Source organism: Rattus rattus, chromosome 18 (genome assembly GCF_011064425.1).
Source record: "Rattus rattus isolate New Zealand chromosome 18, Rrattus_CSIRO_v1, whole genome shotgun sequence".
NCBI classification, from domain to species: Eukaryota; Metazoa; Chordata; class Mammalia; order Rodentia; family Muridae; genus Rattus; species Rattus rattus.
The window spans coordinates 43,678,280-43,703,955 of NC_046171.1; the positions used below are offsets into that span (position 1 = coordinate 43,678,280).

Below are 25,676 nucleotides of genomic sequence, written 5' to 3' on the forward strand. Positions count from 1 at the left end.
AAACGTAACCTCCACTGGGAGGTAGTAGGAGGGGATCAGGCAGACCTTCAAGAGGTAACTCAGTTATCAGTTGGGTCATGGGGTCTCTCTCCTCATGGATGGAGTCACAGAAAATAGCTAAGACTGAAGGCTAGTTTTTCTCTAGGTGTATTTCAAATTTTTAGACAAATAAAAGAACAAAAAGTCATAAAGGAGGTAGCTGATTGACAACTTATTCCCTGTCACAAGCCCTAGATAAAACACTGTCCTTGGTTTGAATACCGCCTGTGACTAGAAACTGTCTACTTAGCAAGGCGGCTGCTTCCATTTCAACCACCAGGAAGCCAAAGCCTACTTCTCGGTGTCCAGCTGCTTCCTGCAGTTCCCCACCAAACATCAGAAAACAGACAGAGTTTCTTCTACCTTCAAAGATGCCTACTACCCACTCCAAGCCAAAGCCCCTTAGTCTCGCTTCCTACAGTCACCCAGACGGTGCCAGTTCGTGATTTCAGAGGACTGAGAGTTGGAATTCGTGATCTGCAGGTTACTTGGTCCCTCAGCCTGCACAAGTAAACCGCTCTCCAGGAAAACAACGACAAACTAAGTTTCTCGGCAGCCAACAGAGCACCCGAGACTCGGCTAAGGGGCGTTTTCTCGTCAGCTCAGCATAGCTTAGATCACTTTATAAGGCAGACTATGAAACTACGAAACCTCTGGCCGCACGTCCCACTCCGAAAAACTTGTCCGTGTTCACGGAATACGTGAATAGCTGTATGTCACATACGGTATCATTGATCTAATTACGCACCTCAGAAAACTGACACAAAAATAAAGTGTTTAAAAGAGAAGAGGCACGGGTGGCGAGACGGCTGCGTGGGGTGAAAGTGCGTGACACCAAGCCCGGTGACCTGAGTTCGATTCTCAGGGCCCACATGCTGGAAAGAGAAACTGATTCCTAAAAGTCCTTTAACTTCCACACATACTCTATAGCACATACATGCCACATACATACATACATATGTGTCTACACAGTGCATGCATACACCATAAATAAATAAATGATTGTAGTAAATTCTAAAGAAAGATTTTTATATACAATGTCGAGCAACTTTGAAGGGGTTTTTGTAGCATTTTGCAGATACCCACCCTGTGCCTGGGCTTTGAGTTCTGCTTGAGAGACTACGCCCTCTGTCCTGCACCTCTACTTTTTAATCCTCATCCCCCATTTCCTTCCCATTTCCTTCCAACTTCCTTCCTATTTCCTTCCCATTTCCTTCCCATTTCCTTCCTACTTCTTTCCCACTTCCTTCCTATTTCCTTTCCATTTCCTTCAAACCATTCTTCCAGTTTCATGAGGCTTGCGTAGCCAACACAACAGCCTTGTATAACAATGACGAAGGAAGTGGGTTCTGCTCAAACCTGTCCCACACGAAACACTGAATCGCATCCTTGCAATGATCACGAATGTATAATCCACTGTGCAGCTGTGAAGGGCTAGGTTTCTCTGTGGTAAAGGAAAGGTCCTATGTGAGACTGGCTCTTCCATGGCTGGGATACAGCTCAGTGGCTGAGATTAACCCCAGCACAGGAAATGGGGAGGTGGTGAAGAAGAGTGGGGGTGGGGCGATGGTTCAGCACCCAGAGCCCTGTGGGTGAAGTACAAGGCCTAGAGACTGGAGTTTGGATCCCATGCTGAGTCCCTACACCCTCTCAAGTCCCTAGTGGAGCCTTATTAAAGCCACATTTGACATAGAAGACTTACGTGCCCCAGTGCACTTTGATGGAACATGTCTTCTGCATCACGCCGAAGCCCTGCATTTCCTCAGTGTCGTCAAAGTAGGAGTTCAGGAGTCCTAACCCATCCGGCTCAGTAAACAAGTCAATCTGACTAATTCTGTAATCCTGGAAGAAAAAAAAAACCCACATGTTACATATACAACAAATATGCCATGTGCCGAACTTGTAAATAAGTTCACTGTTCTTTCTCTTGTGATAACTGAAAACGTTATTTAAAAAGTTAATGTGTATGTGTAAGCGCCTGTGTGTATGTATCACATGCACGCCTTGTTCTGGTGCTGGAACTGGAGTTACAAACAGTTGTGTTCACAAAGCATATTTAGAAGATAAAGAGGGAAAAGAGGAGGAGGAGGAAGAGCGGGGGAGGGGGAGGAGGAGGAGGAGGAGGAGAAGAAGAGGAGGGGAGAAGGAAGAGGAGGAGGGAAGAGCAGGGGGAGGGGGAGGAGGAGGAGAGGGAGGAAGAGGGGGAGGAGGAGGGGGAGGAGGAGAGGGAGGAAGAGGGGGGAGGAGGGGAGGAAGAGCAGGGGGAGGAGGGGGGAGGAAGAGCAGGGGAGGGGAGGGGAGGAAGAGCAGGGGGAGGGGGGAGGAGGAGGAGAGGGAGGAAGAGCAGGGGAAGAGGAGGGGAGGAGGAGAAGGAGGGGGAAAGTGGAGGGGGAGGGGGAGGGGGAGGAAGAAGAGGAGGAGGAGGAGGAAGAGGAGGAGGAAGAGGAGGAGGGGGAGGAGAAAGAGGAGGAGAGGGAGGAGGAGGAGGAAGAGGAGGAGGAGGAGGGAGGGCTGGAGAGATAGCCCAGTGGTTAAGAGCGCTTGCCGCTCTTGCAGAGGACTAGAGTTCCGCTCCCAGCACCCACAGCAGCCTTCTGGAAACCACCTGCGACTCCAGCCACAGAGGACCTGACACCCTCGTCTGGATTCCACAGGCATCACACTCACGTGCACACAGCCTCCTACACACATACATATGCACAATTAAAAACACCATCTTAAAAAGCCGAAAGGCTAAACCGTGCGAGGAGCAACCCTAAGATCCGTTGTCACTGGAAACAGCAATGTGGGTGAATCACTCGCGTACCACACGAGAGAGAATAGCACACCCTCTCAATGAAGTGTCACGAGCGGCTGAGCCTCAAGCCACGCGGCGACGTGAAAAGCTTTCGCTGTTTTAGCAAACAGGAGTTTCCTCCTGCACACACACTGAAAGCTTTGCTCGAATCAACGTGTGTCTGTCGGGAATCACGGAGAGCAGTTACTCACAGGAGTGTGATCTTGGAGAATAATCATGAAGACAGAAAACAATGACTGAGAACCGAGGTGTGGAATAGAAGGGGACAACAGCATTGATTTGCGGTACATTAGAATTATCTGAACAGGAGATTCAAATACGGCCGACCAGAGGGCACGGCCTCAGATAAGTGAAGGGACAGACATGAGTCATGATGGCAAACTTCGGATGACTGCTTTAAACAATGCGTCATTACACATACGATTTGAGCAATAAATAAATAAATAAAAATGTAGGCATGTGTGCTACACTTATATGTAAATGGAAAATAGTCTACGGAGAGGACATCTTAAAATAGTGTTTCCTCGGAGCTGAAGAGTCGGCTCAGTGGTTATAAGAGCACTGAAGTTGTTACAAAGGACCAGAGTTCAATCCCCAGCACCCACATGAAGGCTCTCCACCCACCTGTGTACCAGACACACATGTGGTGCACAGACGTACATGCAGGAAAAAATTACTCGTACACATAAAATGATAAAGTAGTAATCCTCATATCTTATATGACTTTATGACACTCTGTACCCCTAGTTAAAATGAAAAATTGAACTGGCTATGATGGTACATTATATACATACATACATATCTATATTATACATACATATATATATTATACACACACATACACAAATACATATACACACATATTATACAGTTCATACACATATACATATATACATATACACACATATATTATACATATACATATACATACACATATACATACACACATATACATACACACACACACACACACACACACACATATATATTATACATATTATTCTGGGAGCTAGGGCCATGCAGGAACATGGCTGCAATGTTGGGAAAAGCTTGAACTAGAGAGTCAGACCATGCCAACAGCCACTAGAAGATAAGCCCTTTGGGGTAACGATCGTCATCTGTCTCAGCGATGTTGACCTGCAGTGTGATCCCAGTGTGTGAAGTGGAAACAGGAAGATCGCGAAGTTCAAGGCTGGCCCGAGCTTCCCAAGCTGTCTTAAAGCAAACAAGAGGCAACACTGACCTAGGAACTAGGCAGTGCTTCTCTCGCTTCCTTCTGTCCCAGTTTAGAAGCTTCCACTTTTCTGTGCCGCACTCCCCCTCCGTTGTATAAAGTTTATTATTTAGCCTTCCACTTGTAAGACACCAGAAATTACATGTTTACAGAGAAACATGCTGACTACACCTTCTTCCTCAAAAAACAGGCAGGAAATCTGTAATTGACCTCAAATATCTCAAGTAATCTGGGGTTCTGTTGTTTAGAGGTTTGGGTCCATAAGTTCAAGGTCATCGCTAGGATCTAAGACGAACCTGGATATCACTGTAGCATGTGTGAACCTTAGGGCGGGTCACCTAATGACAGCCAGGAAGCAACGAGAGAGATCCAAATACTATTTTAAATCCACAAAATCTGAGCCCAGCCGTCAACTAAACTATTTCTATCCTGACTTTCTAAAGTAAAATACATCCTAAAGTACTTAGGGAAAGCAGAATGTTTTGTAGACATAAAATACTAAGCAAGGGACTGGAGGGATGGCTCGACAGTTAGAGACCTTGCTGTAGTTACGGAGGACCAGAGTTCAGGCCTCGTACCTCTGTCACCAGCTCAGAGCCAGGTCCAGGGGACCTCACACCCTCTTCTTGCCTCCACAGGCACATGTGCACATATTTTCACACACACGCACAGAGAGAGAGAGAGAGAGAGAGAGAGAGAGAGAGAGAGAGAGAGAGAGAGAGAGAGAGAGAAACATAAATACAAAATAAAGGAAGTCTTAAAAAGAAAATAGTTCAGAGAGAATTCACAGCAGCCAGGTTACTTAGTCAGCTGCTCCTTTGGGGTGTGAGTGGAAGGCAGGGGCGGTTATCATGAAATTATCTAGTGATTATAATGTTCCTTTACTAATAGATTTATGATGTACAAGTGCTTACATCATAAAACGCATATCCACAGAGTACCAAGCAAGTGTTTTCTTTTTTCATTCGTTTCGTAAAATGGGTCCCTTAAATTAAGATTATCTCTGACGCCCATCTCCGTGTGCTGGATGAGGTCCACGCTTCCCACAACCTACCTGGACCACGTGCCTGATGGAACCGATCACCACGGGTTTATCAGACTCTGCTTCTTCATCCAAAATGTCCTCTGTTCCCCAGAGACTGGAGAGTTCCAGTTCACCTTCCTCGAGGGCAAGAGAGTGCCCTTCAAAGTTGGCTTTCTCATACAAAATCCAACTGTGAACAAAACACAGCGAAGCCATTATCAGTTACGGTGAGGCAGGCATGACTGTTTAATTCTGGCCAATGTGTAGTGTACACCCCTAACTAGAAACGGCACAAGCTCTTCCCCAGGACCAACCTTTCTGGGTCTTATGACGCCTCAGATACTTAAAGAACTCTACAGGCATTTTTGGAGAGTGTTTGAGTTATCACTTATAGTGTGCCCATGTCCATGGAGCTGACAAGGGAGACTGTCATATGTGCTCTCTGGAAGAGCTTTCCCCTTTCATGTATGGTACCACCCATTTCTCTTAGTGGAATTATAATGAACACATCACAGTTGACTCAATGGACACATTGATACACAGAACTATATTTGTTTTTTTTTTTAAAAAAGGGGGGAGTTTTGAAAGATTCTCCCCAGCAACCACACAGAATTCAGAAAAACATCACAGTGAGTGGGGAGGGCTCACACCTTCAAGAAGACATTTTGAGGTGCTAAAGGAGACTGGGGAGGTGGTCCAGTGGTTAGGAGTGACTACTGCTTCTGCAGAGGGACTAAGGTTGAATCCTAGCACACATTGGGTGGCTCTCAACAACTGTTACCTACAGTTCTGATGTCTCTGGCCTCCATGAGCATTTGTACGCACAAACACTAACACACACACACATATACATAATTAAAAAATAAATTGTTAAAACTAAACAGGAAACGGTTTCAAAAGAGATAGCAGCAGCCATGCTACAAACGAAATTATCTCGCAAAATTTGTTTTGAGCGTAATTTTCAGTCTTCTAATTTGATAATGAAAGTACACTTTGTTTTTCTAGGGAAGATGTTCACTATTTAGAAAAACATTAAAATATTAAAAGCCCTGTTGGAAAAGATGTTGTATAATTAATTAGATGGAGATTAAATGAAACACAGCTAACTTTTTAGGCCGTAACTCTGTTTAGTGTACAGTGTTTGTCCCCAGCCCAGCGTGCACAGACAAAATGAAGACAAACACGGTACCTGATTGTTTGTAATTGTTTCCCTTCACTCAGCTTCCTGTGCGTTTCGGAGAGACAACTCAACCAGCTAAAGATTTTAGAAACTGTTGCAGTGTTTACATTTTCGTTAATCTCCTAAACAAAACTAACTTTTGTCAAACTTCAGCTCACTTCTTCAGTGAAGTCCTAGAAATTTATTTATCTTTCCCTACAAGCTCATTTGGTTTACTGATTTATTAAATTATTGCCTGGGCGTGGTGGTACACGCCTTTATCTCGAGCCTCGGGAAGGCAGATACAGGCAGACGGATCTCTGTGAGTTCAAGGTCAGTCTGCTCTTCACGGTGAGATCTTGCTTCCATTTCTCAAATGTGTTTGTGTGTGTGTGCCTGGGTATGTGAGCCATGGCATTCAGAGGGCAACTCGTAGGAGTCCGTGCTCTCCCAGCGCCGTGTGTGTCCTAGGAAACGAGCTCAGCTCACCAAGCTTGGCGGCAAGCACTTCAACCCAGAGAGTGAGCTTGCCAGCTTTGCAGGGTGCGTGCGTGCGTGTGTGCGAGTGTGTGTGTGTGTGTGCACATGTGCATGTGTGTGCATGTACATGTGTGTGCACGTGTGCGTGTGTGTGCTGATCCGTGTGGGTGCACCGGTGTGCGTGTGTTTGAGATTAGGTCTTGCTACATAAGACCAGGCTGGCTTGGAACGCACAGTGACTTTCTTCTAACCTCTTGAGTGCTGGGATTATTGGCATGAGCAACCACATCCAGCTTTGTTTAACCCCATACAGGTTTAACAAGTCACACCTGACCTATAAATAGAACAAATGCAATTGTTCAATAAGATTTATTTATTTTATGTATGAGTACACTGTCGCTGTCTTCAGACACACCAGAAGAGGGGAGGGCATCAGATCTCATTACAAATGGTTGTGAGCCACCATGTGGTTGCTGGGATTTGAACTTAGGGCCTCTGGAAGAGCAGTCAGTGCTCTTAACTACTGAGCCATCTCTCCAGCCTGAACAAATGTGATTTTAAAAATATAAGCTTTATTTGTTTTTACATGTTTTTGTTTTTGTTTTTTTGTGGTTTTGGTCTGTATGTATGTCTGGGTACTTGTATTCAGTACTAGCAGAGGCCAGAGGAAGATGTCTGATCTCATGAAACTGGAGTTTCAGATGGTGTCAAGCAACCTGTGGGTGCTGGAAACCAAACCCAGGTCCCCTCGAAGAACTAAAAGTACTTTTCCCTGCCAAGCCACTGCTCCAGCTTCCAAATGCAATCCTTACCAACCTCATTAGATACCCATGAGCCAAGACCATACTATGGGTCCCAATTCTATCTGAAGCAATGTTATGTGGAGATATCTGGGGAAAGGAAGTTTGTTCTACTGTATTTTTATGATCTGTCTAAACAGGTATCATTTTTACAGTCAAAACCATGTGTGTTAGACACAGGTTTCTTATCTTACCATCAACAATGTTTTAAATCATTTATGCTGATAAAGGCACACACATAAGTATGTGGTGAGGTCCAAATCATAACTGAGAAAGCTAAACACCAGCTGTAAGCTGCACCTGCAGTGCACTCTGACACCAGCTGTTAGCTGCACCTGCAGTGCACTGACACCAGCTGTTAGCTGCACCTGCAGTGTACTCTGACACCAGCTGTAAGCTGCACCTGCAGAGCACTCTGACACCAGCTGTAAGCTGCACCTGCAGTGCACTCTGACACCAGCTGTAAGCTGCACCTGCGGTGCATTCTTACCATCCTCGGACAACTTTCACTAGTACCACTGGAGAGAGGCTCCAAGAGCTGCAGTCCTGGATGTCCCCAAACACCTCGATGCACTCCTCAGAGACGTCGGGCTCACTGAATATCACGACCTGCAAGACAATGGAAGTGGCAGCATTTTGTCACCCTTCACCAGACTGGGAGAGAATCTGGACTAGAAATTAGAATAACCTTACCTTACCAGGCCGGGGATTGAGTTTATTGTGCATACTTCCTCTAAGAGTCTGCAATCAGAGGAACGGAAATGTGGTTAACGATTGCAGCATCACAGGGCGGTTGCCTTTTCTCCCCGAGATCCTTCAAATCAGAACATATTTACTCCACCGTTTACCAGCACTGAGGCAGTCTATCTTGCTCTAACTCAGGCTATATCAAGTGTTCTTTGTGAGTTTACATGATTACACTACAAGAGTTTCCAAATGCACCTGTATTAAAGCTTCTACTCACTTTAACGTCTAGAGCATTTCCAACGATACTAGAAAATTTGGGGCCCAAAAGTCAGATCTGTGTTTTATATCGGTTCACGGACTAAGACCCAACCAGGAGACTGCATGAGAAGAGCTAAACTGGTTGGTGTGTTCATACACACACCTCATTGGATCTGTAAACACTGTGTTGCCCCAGTAACTTATCCATCATGTGACAAGCACCAGTCTAAAGGAAACTGTGCACGGCGAGGCCGAGGCTGAGGGACACTTTCCCACACCTGCAGCTACAGGAGAGAATAGGTGAGAGAGTCACCAACCCAAGGACGCCTAGGCTACGGAGTGCATTCAGGACCAGACGAGGGAATTCAGTCAGATTCTTCATCTCAAAACAGAAAGGTAAAAAGAGGGTCAGGGATGTGGCACAACGGCAGAGCACTCACCTAGCGTGTGCAAGGCTGTGGGTTCAATCCCCAGAACAGCAAGAGAAAAAAGAAGAAAAGGAGGTATAATACATTTCACAATACACACTGCGCATAGAGGATTTTAAAGATTTATGTGTTGGATGTTTTGCCCACATGTATGGATGTGCACCAAGTATCCTTGTTAGTCAGAAGGCCCTGCTACTGGAGTTACAGACAGTTATAAGCTACCATGCCTTTGCTAGGTATTGAACTGGGTTCTCTGGAACAGCAACCAGTGCCCTAACCATTGATCCATCTCTCCAGCCCTGATAAAATACCTTTTTACATGGCTTCAGAAGTAACCATTACCAGATCACTTGGGGAGACCAGTAAAACCCGAATGTGTAAGATAATAAAAATAATAATTATACCTGTAAAAAACACTACAAAAGATGGCTACTTACAGGCTGGCCTGTGTGCCTCTCCCAAGGCCTGCCCTTGGTCTCACCCCCCCTCCCCACAGCAGTGGACTATGACTGCATGGCCTGAACAAGACCCTCGTGTGGATTATGAGAAACCAAACAGCATGTGCTGAGCTGTATTGTGCACATGTGACAAGTCAGTAAACTGAAGGACACGCCTAAAATTTAAAACAAAAGTGAAGAAATACATTAAATATAAACTACAAGGCCTAAGACCCAAAGACAGTCAGTTTGAAAATTAGCATAAAAGGCCTAGAAGTCAGTGAAACTTTTAATTTCTTCTTTTATGCCATCTGACTTGGTTTCAGAGAATAAATATTTTTCCCGTTTTGTGTGTGTGTGTGTGTGTGTGGTACACGTGTGTGTGCAAGTGTGTGTGTATGTATGTGTGCACGTGAGTGTGTGTATATGTGTGTGTGCGCATGTGTGTGAGTGTTGTATTGTGTGTGTGCGCATGTATGTGTGCATGTGTGTGTGCATGTGAGTGTGTGTGTATATGTGTGTGCACATGTGTGTATGTGTGGTGTGTGTGGTGTGTGTGTGTGTGGTGTATGTATGTGGTGTATGCACATGTGTGTGGTGTGTGTGCACATGTATGTGTGTGTGGTGTGTGTGTGGTGTGTGCGTGTGTGTGTGGTGTATGTATGTGGTGTGTGTGCACATGTGTGTGGTGTGTGTGCACATGTGTGGTGTGTGTTACTTTTGTTATATAGCTGAAGCAGGTCTTGAACTTTCTCTCTACCTGCCTCAGCCTCCCGAGTGCCTCGCCACAACCAGCCGAGCACATGTTTTGAAGAAGCCTCCAAAATCACAGCATTTAATGGGAGTTCAGCAGAAACCACTTCCACACACTGCCACAGCAGCCTGGTGAAGAAGGGCGCCAGGTCTTCTCTGTGGTCATGTCTCCACTTGCCCGGCAGCTTTGCTCATGGCAAGGTGAGTTGCATTCACAACTTAAACAGCAAGCTTGGAACCAGAAGGGCACAAACTCACATGCAACAGTCCTGGGCTGGTGAGGGACCCAACAAGCAGTGTGCTTAATACAAAAGGTCCTGAGATCGGTCTCCATCCAAGAGGAAACTTCAGACACGTCCGAGAGGAAGAAACGGAAGCTGTATTTTGCAGCTCCCTCTACTACGCTGAGTCAATGCAAACTGAACTCTTCATGCTGCCAATGAGGGGAAAACAAATTCCCACTTGGGTGCTTTCCCCGCTGTACGTATGACGCTTATGGAGAGTGAGTGAAACCACAGAGCCCAAGAGGAAGAAGCAGGGGAGATCCTTTGGCTGGGTGGGGCCTTTGCAAGAAGAGGAAGCTGTTTCACACATCTTGAAAATTCTAAATATAGCCCTGGGTGAAGAACGTGGCTCTCCTAGGTTTTCTGAACTCTCAGAGCATCTTTCTTACACTTTTCACAGCACAATATTGGCATTCTCAAGTGCCTTGAAGCATAGAACATATTCCCCCTGCCTGACCACAAATGTTTCGGGGAAGGGAAGTGTGTTTTTTCTTGGACTCCAAGAGCTCTTGTATACAGATTTAAAAGTTCACAGTGGCGGTGCAGGGGGTGGGGTGGGGGAGCGGTTAGAGCCAGCCATGGTGGTGCACACCTTTAACCATAGCACAGAGGCAGGTGGCTCTCTGTGGATGTGAGGCCAGCCTGCTGTACAGAACTAACTCCAGGACAGCCAGGGCTACGCCAAGAAACCCTGTCTCAAAACGAAACGAAACGGAACAAAACAAAAGGCACACGGTGAACAAATAAAAAGTTATTGCACACCCACAACCCCTGTACAATACGAACTGAGCCCCTCGCTGCCTCTAGGTTTAGAAACACCCCAGCTTCTAAGAGTTAGTACTTACCATAGAGTCTGATAATGACATTCCAGAAAAAGAAAGGCCTGGGTCATACCGGCTTGCTTTGAAAAGGCCCAGGAAGTCCGTGTCCACGCTCCCAACATTCGGTAGGTTTGACTTGAGGACACTTTCCACAGCATCACTGTTCTTCAGTTTGGTTAAGTCGGAAAGGCTGTTTTCTGGTAAGGGTAGGCTGCCCCGAGAGCTCACATCTTCCTTGCTTTCTTCTTTTGGGGGGCACTTTTCCATGTGGCCGGGGCTTCTCAAACCCAGATGAGACGTACTTGAGGAGTTGAAATTGAAGACCTTTAAGGAGTCGTGGGGTGCAAGCTGTGGCTGTTCTTTGTCTGAGCCACAGGGCAGGCCACCTTCCTTCCTGGGCTGTACCACTGATGACTGAGATACAGAGCTGTTCCGAGAAGTGCTAAACGATGTGCTCATCGTGTGGACGGACGTCACGGAGGGAGAGAAGACTTTGTCCTGTGGCAGAGAAGAAAGCATGCTCGAGAAAAGTGTGCTTTTCTCCAGCCGCGACCTCTTCACTCCGCCGCTGTTGATGTCCCTGTTCTCTTTGTCGTTTGCTTCTGAGGTCGTCTGAGGCTCACCCTTCCCGTTACCGTTAGTGTGCAGGGACTTGAAGACGATGCTCTGCTCGGTGGACGCACGCTTCGCTCTCAGTTTGGATATGGGGTCGTGGTTCTGCAGCAACTGCAAAGCTGGTGACACCTCAGGCTGGTTCTCCTTCTTCTTCCCCAAGCCAATGGTAAACACATTGGGATCAAACACCTTTTCCAAGCTGTCCTCGTGAATGGGAGGCATAGCGAAGTGAGGGGTCGGAGAGTTGGGGACCCTGGACTTCTTTTTTTTCTGGGGCACACAGACTGCACTGTCCATCTTTTTAATAATTTCAGTGAATTTTTCCATATCAGAAGAAGAATCCAAGACACTGTCGTCGCTACTAGCAGAAACATTCAAAAGACCGGCAGGGGTAATCGGGCTGGTCATACTCGGACCTGGCCTTTGAAGGCCTTCTGGGTGACTTCTGCTGCTGGGAGAGTGGGAGGGGCTGAACTCCACTGTCAGGGGTGTCCCACTGCTCCCACTTTGAGCCTGGATGGGCAGATCCTTCTCGGGTTCTGGCTGTGCGATGTGTGGGCGAGACTGTGACACACGCTCTTCTGCGTGATGGGTGTCTTTGGGCGATGTGTCCGGTGTGTCCTCGTGCTGGGGACCACACGCGGTGACAGAAACCACTTCAGGCTCATTACTGTGACAGCTGGGCAGCTGCACCTCTCTAACTTCAGAGCTTTCTGGGATGACGTGAGAGCTCACATCCTGAGGGTTCTCCACAGGAAGCACAAAGGACCGGACCTGGACGAGGACTTTGGAGGGGCACTCCTTCCCCATCGTTTCTGGGCAGTGCTCTGGGGTTGAAGGAGGGCTGGCTTCTCTCCCTCCAGGTTTGGTGACTGGTGTTTTCTCAGCGTGAGGAGACACTGGCACAGCATATCCATCATGGTTTTCTGACACTTCTAGAGCAGTGTAGGGAACATTGCACACGGGAACTTGAACACAGCCATCTTGGGGAGCGTCCACAGGCATGGGTGCAGAAGGTGGGAGAGGAGACTCCCTAGATGACTCAGAGGCTGGCTGTGAGTCAGAAAATGTACCCTGTGGCTTTGGGAGAGACTCTCTGGCATCATGAAGGGCAGTGATGTCCTGTGCAGGATCATTCGTGTTGTTAAGGACAAGGACGGGGCTCTGGCTGTCAGCAGCCTCTGGGTGGCCCTCTCTGGGGAGCTCAGGGTCCTTCTTGGGAACCAGAGCAGTGGGCGCTGGCTGGGGAGGGCAGGCAGTGCCTGTTTGCACATCCAGCTTATCACTTTGATCAGGTTCAGGGCAGGGGACCTGATCCTTGGCGGGGGTGGCTGGGAGAATCTCTTCTCCAGCGGCGACAGGGACCTCAGTGTCTTTGCCTTCTGCAGATGGCCCCTTGGTCACCTGTCCATTCTGGAGGCTGGTTGACATAGCTTTCTTTTCGGGTTGCTCCATTTCTTTGGCCTTTTTGGCTAAGTTCAGCTTAGCCCTCCCGACAAACGTCTTATTGGAGGGAGGATTGTTCCTTGTGTTACGGACGTCGTGGTGTCTGGGGCTACTGCTCGCCCGCTTGTTTTCAAACAAGGAGATTTTGTTGGCCGTGTTACCCTTATGAACTGGCTGACTGAATGGGTTGTGCTCATTTCCCAGACCGTCAGGATTCTTCGGGGTTTTCAGGTTTAGCTCCACATGTTTGGGTCTGGCTGGGCTGCAAGAACAAAGGCAATAGGGCAGTTAGCAGCCTGGTGTTAAGGGGAACATACAAACCAGCTATGGAAGCCACCACAGAGTCCACACCCTCCTGGTGCACATTGGCTTCCCCGTGAAACTTCCTAAACAAATCAACAAACACTAGGAGGTACTTTTAATGGGTGTCTTACCTGCATATGACAGGTGAGATTATAAATCTAAGAAACAGTTAGTTTACCAAGTATTAATAGGCATTCACAGGGTTTGGCTCTGAATTGGGAGACATTACAAGGTGTAAGGAACAAATTTAAATACTTAATGCCTCCCCATATTTTAAATATGCAGGTTATTTCCCCAGACACTGATTATGTATTTTTATTTTACTGTAAAGTTTTGGTCGCCTTTGGTTTTTTTGGGACAAGGAGTCATGTGGTTAGGGCTAGCCTTGAACTCACCGCTTGGCTGAGGATGGCCTTGAGTTCCTGACTCTACCTTCCAATTTTTCTGATGTTTATGTGTTCACTATCTGAAATTTGTAAAGTATGTATGTGTATTTTTGTTTGTGTGTATGCATGATATGAGTATGTATATGTGAGTGTATGTGTGTATACATGGATGTGTATGTGTATAAACATGTATGTGTGTATGTATGTACATATGTGTGTATGTGTATGTACATGTGTGTATGTATGATGCATGTACATGTGTGTACGTATGTACATGTGTATGTATGTAAATATGTATATATGTATGTATGTGTGTATGTATGTATGTATGTGTATGTATGTGTGTGTATGTACCCACACATGTGTAAAGTCAGAGGACAGCCATGTGTGTGTGTCAAGCTTCTACTTTGTTGAGACAGAGTCCCTCCATGTTCAGCATTGCATGCCCAGGCTGTCAGGTCTGGGAGCTGCCAGACTTCTCTTGGCTCCATCTCCACCTCACTACGGGAGTACTGGGCTGACAGACAACACGCTCCCATGACCACCTTTTACATGGGTCTCAGGTCTTCACCCTGTATCCACTGAGCTGTCTCTCTGAATATGGAGAGAGTTTTTAAATCATTCATAAACCTGCTGCTCATCAGAATTCTGCCTCATTCCCAACGGTTTCCTATGCATAAATATTTTACTAGGATGAAAACAGCTGTGCTCGTAGGGGTTCCTTGGCTGCTTGTCTTTTGCTAAGAAAAAAAGGATGAGTTAACATTAAAGCTTTCAGGGTCCTAAGACTGTATTCCTTGAAATTTTATACAAACATTAGTAAAAAGCAAATTGTTTACCATATGGCTATAGCATAATTTGTTAACTGATTTTTAACCTGTGTAGGGCAGAGCCTCCCTACTCCTTCGCATTTTGTAGGACTGATTACTTATTATGGGAACAATGCCTTTAATGTACACAGTATGCTCTTTCACAGAAATAAAATGTGTTTCATTGGCATTTGCCTGCCCTGGCCCCTGGTCCTGGCTCTCGCACCAATATCTGCATGAACTTCGCCAAAGTATTTCACATACCTGGCCCATTGTTTTCTTTTGTACCTGTAACTTAAAAGGTAACACCAAACAAAACCCCTATAGAATTTAGAACAGAATTATTTTTTCCTCATCCAAAACTTATGGTTAAGGGAATTTTTGGAAGTCCCCTTGAGGGGTTACACTTAGGGCTAATAGAGGTTTCTCAGGAACCAGGAGGTTCTCCAAGGGAGGGGGGGGCTCCCCAAGGGACAGGGAGGCTCCCCATGGCTGCTCACAGACAGAGCCACTCCCACTTTTCTGTTTTATGAACCATTTTATAGAAACACGCCTCAGGGCAGGCAGAGGAGCTCGTCCGTTTGTAGCTAAGTGAACACCACTGTTTGCCAAGTGCTTGAGAAGTTATCTAATTCGGTTTACCCAAAGTATAACTGGCATGTTTTCTTCTAAAGGGAGAAAGCTGAGGCCTAGAGGAGGGAGGTGACTCTCCTCAGGTCTCCTAGCTAGTGACAGGGCCTCTTGTCTCAGAAGCCACATTACACACTATACTGTGACAGACTGGCCCAAAGGAGCCCCTCAGTTACTTCCCGTGTGTGTGTGTGTGTGTGTGTGTGTGTGTGTGTGTGTGTGTGTGTGTGTGTGTGTGTGTGGTGGGGGGATGGAGGTGGAGAGGCTGGGGGATAGGAGATGGGGGTTCAGAGAGCTATCAGGTCCATCAGAAACACAGGGCTGGCAAATGCTGTGTTAATTGATTACTGCTGTGTTAATTAATTAATGGGCAAAGGTGACAATCTGAGGAATATTAAAAAAAAAAAAAAGAAAAAGAAAAAGGAAAAGAAAAGCTGACCAGTCAGCACAGGAAGAGGACATCAAGTGCATCTTGGGATGTGGGAGGAGAATGTCCGGGTGAGCCCACAGCTCCCCGATGGGTAGCCCATCTGCTCATTAAGGATTTACACCAGAGCAAAATACCTTTTACAACCAAACTCTCTACCATTAAGTTGTGTTACCAAGAGTCACGGCAATTAACCCAGTTGGGGCTGATTAAAAGGCAGGCTCCTGTAATGCGAGTTGTAATGCCGTCTTTATGCTGTGAGAGGGAGCGCAGGGAGCCACAGCTGACTGTAAAGGCAGAGCCTCCCCGCCCTAAACGCACCCCTCTACCAATTTCAGCATTTGGTAGAGGACGTGAAGAAATTAGTTTTTGAACAGGTATTTAGGCAGTACAATCTTTTTTTTTTTTTTAATTTAATTTCTTTCCCAAACCAGGCTCACATGTGGAATCCCGTCAGTTGGGAGAGTAAGGCAGAGTAGTCTTGAGTTCCAGGCTAGCCCTGGCTACTCAGTGAGTTAGGAGCCACCCTGGGCTACAGGGTGAGACCATCAAAATACCAACCAAAGAAACAAACAAGCAAAAAATCCCCACCAATCACGGTCTGTTAATATCTTTGCCTAAAATCCAGCTATCACAGGACTAAAGGGTCTGAAAGCCTCTCTCAGATTGACATAGGCCAAAGAAATAGGTAAAATTCTTAATTTTCCACTTCATTAGTTTTTCCAGTTCATTGCATGTAAGGCCTTGTCCAAAAGAAATTTTAAAAAGATGGGTGGTGAGGAAAAAGATTAAAAAAAAAAAAAAAGATCGGTAGTGAGAAAAAAAAGACACTTGGCTCAGTTCCGGTAGGATGCAGACCCAAAGAAGAGTTCCATTGTAAGATCCGGTCCTGAACTTGTTTATGATGAACCCTTACAGTGTAACATTTCTGGTTTTTCCACTGGTGCTTTCCGATTGGACGACAGGTGGAGTGTCCAGCCTCGATGTAGTTGAGCAGTGTTTCTCCTAGCTAGGCTTAGCAGGTTTCTGTGTTCCGTCACACTCGTCTTCCACAAATAATGGGCATCATTCACTCGGGAAAATTTCCTGACGCTACCGTTACAGAATAAATAGCTGATTATGTCAAAGGTCTCCAGGCTGCCAGCCGCTGAGGCAGTTTAACGTTATTCATTAAGCACGTTTTCCTCCTGGCTTCCAGACAGACCTGTTTCGAACCTGACTTCTTTTAAAGACATCAAGTAGAATGAAATCATTCCGTTCAAAGAGAATAAGGCTGCACACGACGAGCCTTTCTGATCAGTGCGTGATCAAAGTAGGAAAAATTTGAGAGCTCAATGATTTTCACCTGCTGGGAAGAGTCACGGTTAGTTTGAGCTCAATTCTACAGAGAGCTCTCCCCGGCTGTCTTCCTAGCCGCACAAATCTGTTACCATCAAACCACAAGCCCAGGCTCCTCCAGGAAACCGGTGACTGCTTGTCCTGTACTTCCAGAACCCTTCTTTACAATGGCAAGATCCACTTGGCCCTTTTAATTTGATTCCTGTCCTCCTTCCTTACAGCCACAAGGGGGACTTAAACGTTGAGGGCAACGGGGTGCATCACAGGTATGGGTCACCTACCCCACAGCACACAGAACAAAGGGCACTCAATAAATGCTTGCGAAATTGCTAAACTTGCAAGCGAGTGGGTATGGTCTGTTGTTTCGGGTCCTTTCACTTAGGAAATTTTCAGTAATAACACCGATCATCTCAATAAGAGAAAAGTCACTTCCAGCCCAGAAATAAAAGAACCTTCTAGATCATCGAAAGGGGTTATTAGAAATGTCCTTTAAGCTTGCTTTAGGACAGCAATATACTAAAATTCCATGATTAAGTTCTCTTAAAGTTTCCCCTGTCAATGCCACTGGGTCACTCTCAAAATCCTGCTGGCTCCCTGGGACTACCCTGAAATGCCCCTGTATGCTTTGGATAAATTAGCTCTGTCAAGCCATTAAGTCTTATCTCCGCTGTTTACGTAAACACAGCGCCCCGGAGAGATATATCCTATTTTTGCATTCATTTAACTTAGGTCTTAGCAGGAATTAGCGGCGGAGGCTGCCAAATGAGCCTTAACTCTACAAACAGCTCTTTCTCTCTTTGAAGTTTTCAACAGGGGGAAAAAAAAAATACAGGTTACAGACCAACCAACCATACAACCCTAGGCAGCCCCCAGCCCAGACTCACTCCTCCTCGGCTACTTACAGGGTCACTTTGGTGGTCACAGTCGACCTGCCCACGCCGAACTGGTTCCTGGGCTTCAGGCCGTCGGCGTCGGACGCTCCTGTTCCCCTGCTCGACTCTCGGCTGCGACCGGCGTCGGTCCGGCTATCCCCGAAGTGGTGGGGCAGCGGCCCCCTCTTGTGCTCAGGCTTGATCTCCGGCAGCAGCGAGCTGCTTTTGACCGTGAGCTCGCGCGGGACGACGCGGCCCGCCTCCTCCCCGCCGTCCGCCGCGGAGGGCGCCCTCTTGGGTGGGGACTCCTTGGCGGGTGCGCGCGAGCCGCTGCCGGGCGAGCTGGGCACCGCCTCGGGGACGCGGCTGCGACCCTTCCGCTTGGTGGGCGACTGGGGCTTGGCGCGGTCCGGCTCCCCTCGCGGTTGCCCTCTGGGGCAAGAGCTGGGCTTCGGCTCCGGGCTGGCGACCGAGGCTGAGCCTCCGTCGGGAACCGCTTGAACCGATTTCACTTTCCTTTCCGCCGTGCAGTTCTCAGCCGCGGCGTCTGGCGCCACCTCGTCGTCGAACACCGCGTCGTCCTTGGCCGCACTCTCGGGCGCCACGGCGTCCGCGCCCGGGGAGTCGGTGGATTTCTGCGACTTCCTCCGCCGACCGGACCGGCGGCCGCTTGACCTCTTTTCCATGTCGTCCGAATCCTCGCAGCAGTCGTCTGTCCCCGGAGCAATCGAGGCGGGCTCGGCCACCTGAGCCACCTCAGTCTTGCTCAAGTAGATGTCCAACTTTAGCACTTTGGTGGGATGCGCGCGGTCGGCGGGCCCGGCTGTGCCGCTGGTCTCGCCGCCCTGGGCGGGAGGCTCTCCAGGCGGAACCGCGTGCCCGGGGCCCCCCAGAGAGCCCGCTTCGGAACCCACGCCGGGGGCTCCGTCGGGGGCCTCTCCTACTCCTCCCACGAGGTGCTCCTCGGGCGGCGACCCTGACACACCCCTCGCTGCCTCCGGTTGGAGGCCAGCGCCAGGCAACGCGTCCTCCCCCGGACTGCGGGCGGGCGTCTCTGCGCTCTCCTGCCCGGAGCGATTCCCTGGTGAGGAATGCAACAGCTCCTTGGCAGCGGTGGTGGCATCTGGGAAAGTCTCTCCCTCTGCCTGCAGAGGTTCTAATTGGGCTGAATCATTGCTGAGGCACTGCTGCACAACCCCTACCTTGATGCTGGAACAAGGGGACAGTCCGGCGTCGCAGGGGGTTGCCTGGACACTGCTCTCAGCGGACTGGCCCTCAGCCTCCTGCCTGGAGCCCGCCTCGCCAGCCTCGCCCGCGTCGGTTGGCTTTAGTTGGTTGCCCTGAGCCTTGCTTTTCTCACTCTCTGTTTCTGGGACTTTAGCAGAGGCCGATTTGCTATTTGAGTTGGTGGGACTCTCTAATCCGTTCCTGGTGTTCCTCCTCCTTCCAGCCGTAAAAAGAGTGCCGAGTTTCCCCAACACCGGCTTCCTTCTGGTGTCTTCTGGCGGTTGGGCTCTGGACTGGAGAGTGAAAAGAGACGGGGAGAGAAAAACTTGAGAACCCGTTTTTTGTTCTGCTTTGATAGGTTACAGAGCTACTGCAAAAGCAACTTGGCAACGGACCAGGTGTGATTGACAGTGAAAAGGTACAGCCAGGAGGGGCAGCACAGGACTGTGTCTGCTCTTTGTTATCCTCCAACAAAATTCACTTTAAAAATTAGACAGACAGACAGACAGACAGACAGACAGACAGAGGTAGGGTCTCATGTAACAAACGCTTGCTGTCCTGGAACCCATCATGTAGACCAGGTTGGCCTTGAATTCACAAAGATCCGCCTGTATCTACCCACTGAAAGCTGGGGTTAAAAGCGTGCACCACCATACCTGCGTGGCTAAATTGGTTGCGAGCCTAACCTCAACGGCTGAGCCATCTCACCAGCCTTAAATTTCTTTTCCTTAAACACTTTTTCGAAGCTACATAACTTACATCAGTTTTTTGTTATAAGTGTTTTTTACCCGGAACGTCCAATTATCACACGTATGCAGGAGGGGCTTCTGCCTTTTACTTCTTTCCTTAGTAAAAAGGCAACTTTAACGCACCCTGGTGTGATTTCGGGGTCCGTGGTTCTCCTCTCCCCTCCTCCAAGTACCTTAAGGAGGTTATTTTTCTTTTTACAGAAACAACTCCCTTTCTTTTCTGGGAGGGGGGCGGGGTGGGAGTGGCGCAAGGAAAATTACTAGCGGCCCTCGGGACAACCTTAGGCACACCTGGGTCTAACCTTCAGCAAAGGTGCAGGAATGCAGCACCTGGCCCCGCCCAACAGCAACGCGCTCGCCCAATGAGGCCCACGTGCCCGCGTTCAAACCGCGCGGGCTGCGGAGCGCTGTCCCGCCTCTTCCCAGCTCACCCTAGGCCTCACGGGGGAGAGTCCTTAAAGTCCCTGCTGAGGGGCAGGGGCAGGCGGAGGTCCCTCCTACGCAGGGAGGGTAGTGGAAAGCCAGCCTAGCAGACACTGCCCGGGGGCTACAGCCAGCACCAAGTGTTGCAAGTCCTTGCAGCCAGCGTGCAGCAGATCAATGAAAGCAAGGACCTCACCCCTAGGGTCGGTGACTGGGAGGAGTGAGTAGGGGGTCGCTGAGCTGGACAGGAAGTCGGGGGCAACCCTTCTGGGCAGCCTGTATGCGGGATTAGCTCGATTCACCGCAGTCCCCTACCTAAGGACAGCCCCTTAAGAGCTTAAAACTCAAGACCCAGGTGAGAGAGTCTAATCCCCGGGGAGGCAGAAAACAGCCCCACCTCTCCTAAAGGTGATCATTTGTTCTGGACGGTTCTGACTCACCACTTAGGGATTCCCGATGCAGCCTTAACGCAGATAAGCGTCCCCACCCCCAGTGAGCTACAAAAACAGTGGAGGGAGTCCGGAGTCTGTGGGAAATGTAAAATGCCCGGGTAAAAAGTGCTTGAGATCGACAGAGTCAACACGCATCTGTTGAGACAGACCTGGCAACGTAACCCTGCGGCAACCTAGTGAGGTAATGTGTTACCTACTGTGGATGAGGAAAAGACGTTCCAAAGGCCGAGACAAAACCGAAATGTGCTGGAGGCGGGGCAACAAAGCGGGCATTCAAACCCTTGCCTTCCGGTTCCAACTAGTGCCCCTTCTAGTCCACCACAGAGGACACGCGGGTGCAGAGGCGACCTATGAATCCTAGTGGCCCCCAGAGAAACAGATCCCCAAACTACGCAGACCCAGACCGCCACTCCAGGCTCCAAGGAAGGCACTGAATTGTTCAGATAGGTTCACAAATCCACAAATCCCCAAGTGCTGCTAAGAAAGAACCCGAGAGCTGTGACAATGGAGATAGCTAAGACAGTCACCCAGAGCTCCCGTGGCTGGAGCGATGTGCTTCTGAGATCTAACCACATTCAGCTTAATCCAGTTCTTCCACGCTTATGAAAATGATAGAGAAGGAATGGGGCGTGGCTTAAAAACTACACTGAGGCATCCTGGTTCCTAAGGAAACATTGGCGGCCTTTGTTTTGTTTTAAATTAAATGTTTTTTGATTAAAATACCTGCCCACTGAGTCCTGCTTAGGCGCTAGACACTCACAAAATGATTTACGTAGTCATCTTTCCAACTGCCCTTACAGGTTTTTTTTTTTTTTATATCCACATGCCAAGATTACCCATGTCCAAAGCTGCACAGCTGGCTAGACCTTCTGACTCTGAAAATAGAGCCCTTTGTGTCTATTGCCTGGACAGGCAGGCCATCAAGCGTGCCCTGAAAGAGTAGACAGGAAAACGAGCCTCGAGTCTGTTGGCTCGATTCCAGTGCCTGTCAAAATTAAACAACCAGAGTAAGTATCACTCTGCCCTACCGAGGAATGTTGCAACCCATTTTTCCCATGCTGGGGAAGATGCCTGGTCAGCAGTCCTCTAGTCAGTATAAGCGTCCCCACCCCCAACGCTCAATCTTAGTTGTAGTTGCTTTTTATAAAGCCAGTTGCTTGATCTCCGACTTGACTACTTCTTATACTCCCTATACATACTAGTGCTTTTATAGCAACTTCATTCAGAAGAGCCCCAAACTGGAAATGTTTTCAATGTCCACCAATTGCAGAATGGAAAAACAGACTGTGGTATATCTAGGCAACAGATTAGGATGTGACAATAAGGAGGCAAGCTTTTGACACCCAAGGGCACGGTGAATTCTCAAATGCATTGTGCTAACTGGAGGCAAGGAAGTAGCCTGTGTATATTCAATTCCCAGTATGATCACCAGAAACCAGTTTGAGGGGAGTGAGAGCAATCGTCTGTGGTGATGATCACACACGTGTACACAGCTCTTGACACCTATCAAGCTTAAGATGGGTGGACTGGCTGGGCACAGTGACATAGCCATGTCACCCCAGCCACCCAGGAGAATGGAGATAGAGGATTTCTTCTTCTTTTCTCGGTTGTTTTGTGTCTCTGATAGCGTCTCACTGTGTAGCTCTGGCTATCCCGAAACTCACTATGTGGACTAGGCTGGCTTCGAACTCGCAGAGATCTGCCTACCTCTGCCTCCTGAGTGCTGAGAATAAACGGATGCACCACTATACCCAGACAGAAGGATTTCTTGGTAGCAAGAGCTTATGGCCAAACTAATATAGCAAGACTCTAGATCTTTAAAAAGAAAACAATTTGTGTCAGAGACAGGAGGATACCTTCTAGTTCTGGCCAGCCTGGCCTATATAAGGACTTCTAGGACAGCCAGAGCTGCATAGCAAGACCCTCTCTCAGAAAACAAAGAGGAAAGTCAAAAATTCAAAATGTGCTCACGTGTAATCTTAGCAGAACAGTCAGGAGTTCAAGGTCACCCTTGACCACAAAGTAAGTTCAAGACCAGTCTGGTCTACATGAAACTGTGTCTCAAAAGAATAAATTGAAATGAATACAGAGATGAGTTTGTCCTGACTTACGCCATATCTTAATAAAGTTGCTTTAAAGGAAAGATTCCCTTGGGAAGCAAGGAACACACAGTGTGTGTCAGGGACACAGTTCTTACCGGGTAGACAAGCTCTCAAGTCATTAGAGGCTTCTCCTATCTCTAGGAAATGAAGGTTTGCCAAGGGGCCAGCCTTTGAGGAACCCAGGGGCCATCCCCTCCGAGCAGGAGCAGCTGAGCAGGGCTCAGAGTGGCCCCATCCATTGTGTTAGGAGAAAGTCCTCTGCCTTTGAGAAACACTTTTCTCAAGCAAGCTGCACATTTATTCACATCTAGAGATTGTTTCTGTCCAGCGTTCATGTGGAAAGTCTGACAGATCAAGAACCGAAAACCAGGGGACAAAAAGAGTAAACTTTGGGGTTTAGAGTCTCCCACCCGAGATAGGTGGCCACAGGCCCTGCACCTTCTCCCTTAACCTCGTTAGGAAGAAGAATGTTTGCAAAGACCCATCAGGATGCTTCATGCTTCCGTAGTATAATATGCCCATCCTAACTCTCCCCTCCTGTCCACCTAGGGTCCTGGGTCCCTCTGGATCTGGATGTTCTCAGAGCATGTAAACCCAGGACCTTCTTCCTGCCCACCTAACCACAGGAATCCGGCAGCCATCGCTGTGTAGGATCTCCCATCTGTGTCCCACTCCCATAAAGCAACCCACCCCAGTTTGTCCCAGAGGTGGCAAGGACCTGCTTTAGAGTGTTCTAATATTGGTTAATATTCGGAGTAGCTCATCAGGGGACCTTAGAAGTGTCCACAACAAGGTCACAATCCACCGGTATGTAGAAGCCAGGGTGGCCGTGGCTAAAATGTTGTGATGTGGAACTCAGCCTTTTTGTTGTGGCAGCTTAGTAAATGACACGTTGGGCTGCTGTAAACCCGTGACATTGCCTCATTGGACAGGCAGCCAAAGACCAGAATATTCAGGATAAATTATCAATATACTGCAGTCTGTCCCAAACATGCGGACATGCATGCAAAGCTATTTTTATTTCCGTTTTGCTAAGATTACTAATTGGAGTCATTGACATCAAAGTAATTTGCCTAAAATCATGTTTAAATGCTGAGAAAATTACGTTGAACACATTGCTTGAAAATGTGCCAACATTTAAAAGCCATTCATAAATTTCTACCCTTTTCATGTCTTACATAATGTGAGTCCCTCACCAGAAGTAAAAATTCCTTCTGCATTTCTAGCCACGAGCACAGGGATTTCCGGGTTGAAGTGGCCACAGGCAGCTACTGCCTCTAACAAGCCAGGGGTACCTGATTGGTACCTGTTTCCAGGAGGTTCCAACCTTCCTGAAGATCACTGGAAACATGGCTGAGGTCTGACAAACAGAATCAAAATCTATTATGCCCAAGACATAGTGCAGTCAAGCATTCCAGCTGCCAGAGAGAGGATTGTGTGCACAACGATGCAGACGTCAGCTGACAAACTGCTTCACCTGGCTGCCAGCTCCTGGCCCAACTCTGACACAAGAAAGCCTACTGAGACCCTGCACGTCCTCACCTCAGGACCGTTCTAGAATGTGGTCACCAATGTACAAGAATAACCCTTTTAAAAAAAATAGTGACTTTTGGAGTGCTCAGTTTGTGAACTTTTGGATGAAATCTTCCTTCAGCCTGAGGGAGGAATGATTGACATGGGTGTTATGGATGACTTGTTAGCCAGGTTACTATATAATGCCTTAGGGTTACAGCGTATGCTTTGGGGTTTGGCATTTTTTCTGGTCAAATACTTTTTTCTTAATTAAAAAGAAGTATGGTGTATGGCTTAAAAATAGAGAAGTTAAATGATTATTTATTTATTTATTTATTTACACTGGAATTTAATCTGGAACCCTATACATGTCTGGGCCTCTGAGATATACTGTCCCTCAAAATATAAATTTAAGCTACTTTAGTCTTCAATTATGAGTTTTAAAAAAAGTCTAAGGAATTAGAGAATTGCTCCAGTAAAAGAAAGAAATACTTAGGACTAAGGAAGTTACTCAGCTTTCCCAGAATAAATCGGATCCCATCCAGCACTGCCATCAAAAGTGGACTTAGTGGCACAGGTCTGTTAGCCCAGTCCCTGGGAAGTAGAGGTAAAATGTTCAGGGGTTCTAGGCCATCCTTGATTACACATAGAGTTTGAGGTCAGCTCTGGGTAAATGAGGCCCTGTCAATTATTTGACTAAAGAAAAGAGATGGGTAGCAGGAGATGAAGGAAGAAAAGAAAATAGCCCATAACGGGAGAGAAAAATCTCAGAGTGCTTTGTAGTGGGAAAGAAATACACAAAAACCAAGAAAAAGTTTTTCATTCTTTTGGTCGCTGTTTGGTTTCAACAGAGGATATCGTTATATAGCCCTGTCTGGCCCAGTACTTGATATGTAGCTCAGCACAATTTCAATTAAAATTAAATTTCCATTCCTTCCCACAAAGTGTACAGCTGCACGTCGTCTCAGTGTAGCTTCAGAGGCAGAGGAAGTTACATTCAAGGTGGGGTCCAGACATGGCTCTCATGGACCTCAAACAGGCCTGGCTCTGGATTAGACACAAGCTACCACTCACGTATCACCCACTTTCCTTTTGATGTTCATGCTAATGAGGGTGCTCTGGTGATGCAAAGAAAGAAAATGTTCACCACCTAAGTGGACCTAGCAAGTACCGATCTTTTTCAT

At 47.6% G+C, this 25,676-nt stretch overlaps 1 protein-coding gene and 1 long non-coding RNA gene across 2 annotated transcripts in view; one reads left to right on the plus strand and one right to left on the minus strand.

Moving 5' to 3' along the window:
- Crybg1 (crystallin beta-gamma domain containing 1) overlaps positions 1 to 19,547 on the minus strand; it is a 51,939-nt gene extending 32,392 nt beyond the window's left edge. Inside the window, exons 1-6 of the mRNA XM_032888543.1 lie at positions 18,058 to 19,547; positions 11,226 to 13,524; positions 8,227 to 8,274; positions 8,024 to 8,142; positions 5,125 to 5,284; positions 1,742 to 1,881 (exon numbers count right to left, since the gene is read on the minus strand). Coding sequence (XP_032744434.1) covers positions 1,742 to 1,881; positions 5,125 to 5,284; positions 8,024 to 8,142; positions 8,227 to 8,274; positions 11,226 to 13,524; positions 18,058 to 18,713 — 3,422 coding nt within the window. The 5' untranslated portion in view covers positions 18,714 to 19,547. The remainder of the gene's footprint in view (positions 1 to 1,741; positions 1,882 to 5,124; positions 5,285 to 8,023; positions 8,143 to 8,226; positions 8,275 to 11,225; positions 13,525 to 18,057) is intronic.
- Positions 19,537 to 24,319, plus strand: LOC116887054. The gene is made up of 3 exons (XR_004386198.1): positions 19,537 to 19,672; positions 20,874 to 21,059; positions 24,207 to 24,319. It is a non-coding gene; the product is annotated as an uncharacterized LOC116887054 (long non-coding RNA).
- Positions 24,320 to 25,676: the final 1,357 nt, after the last annotated feature.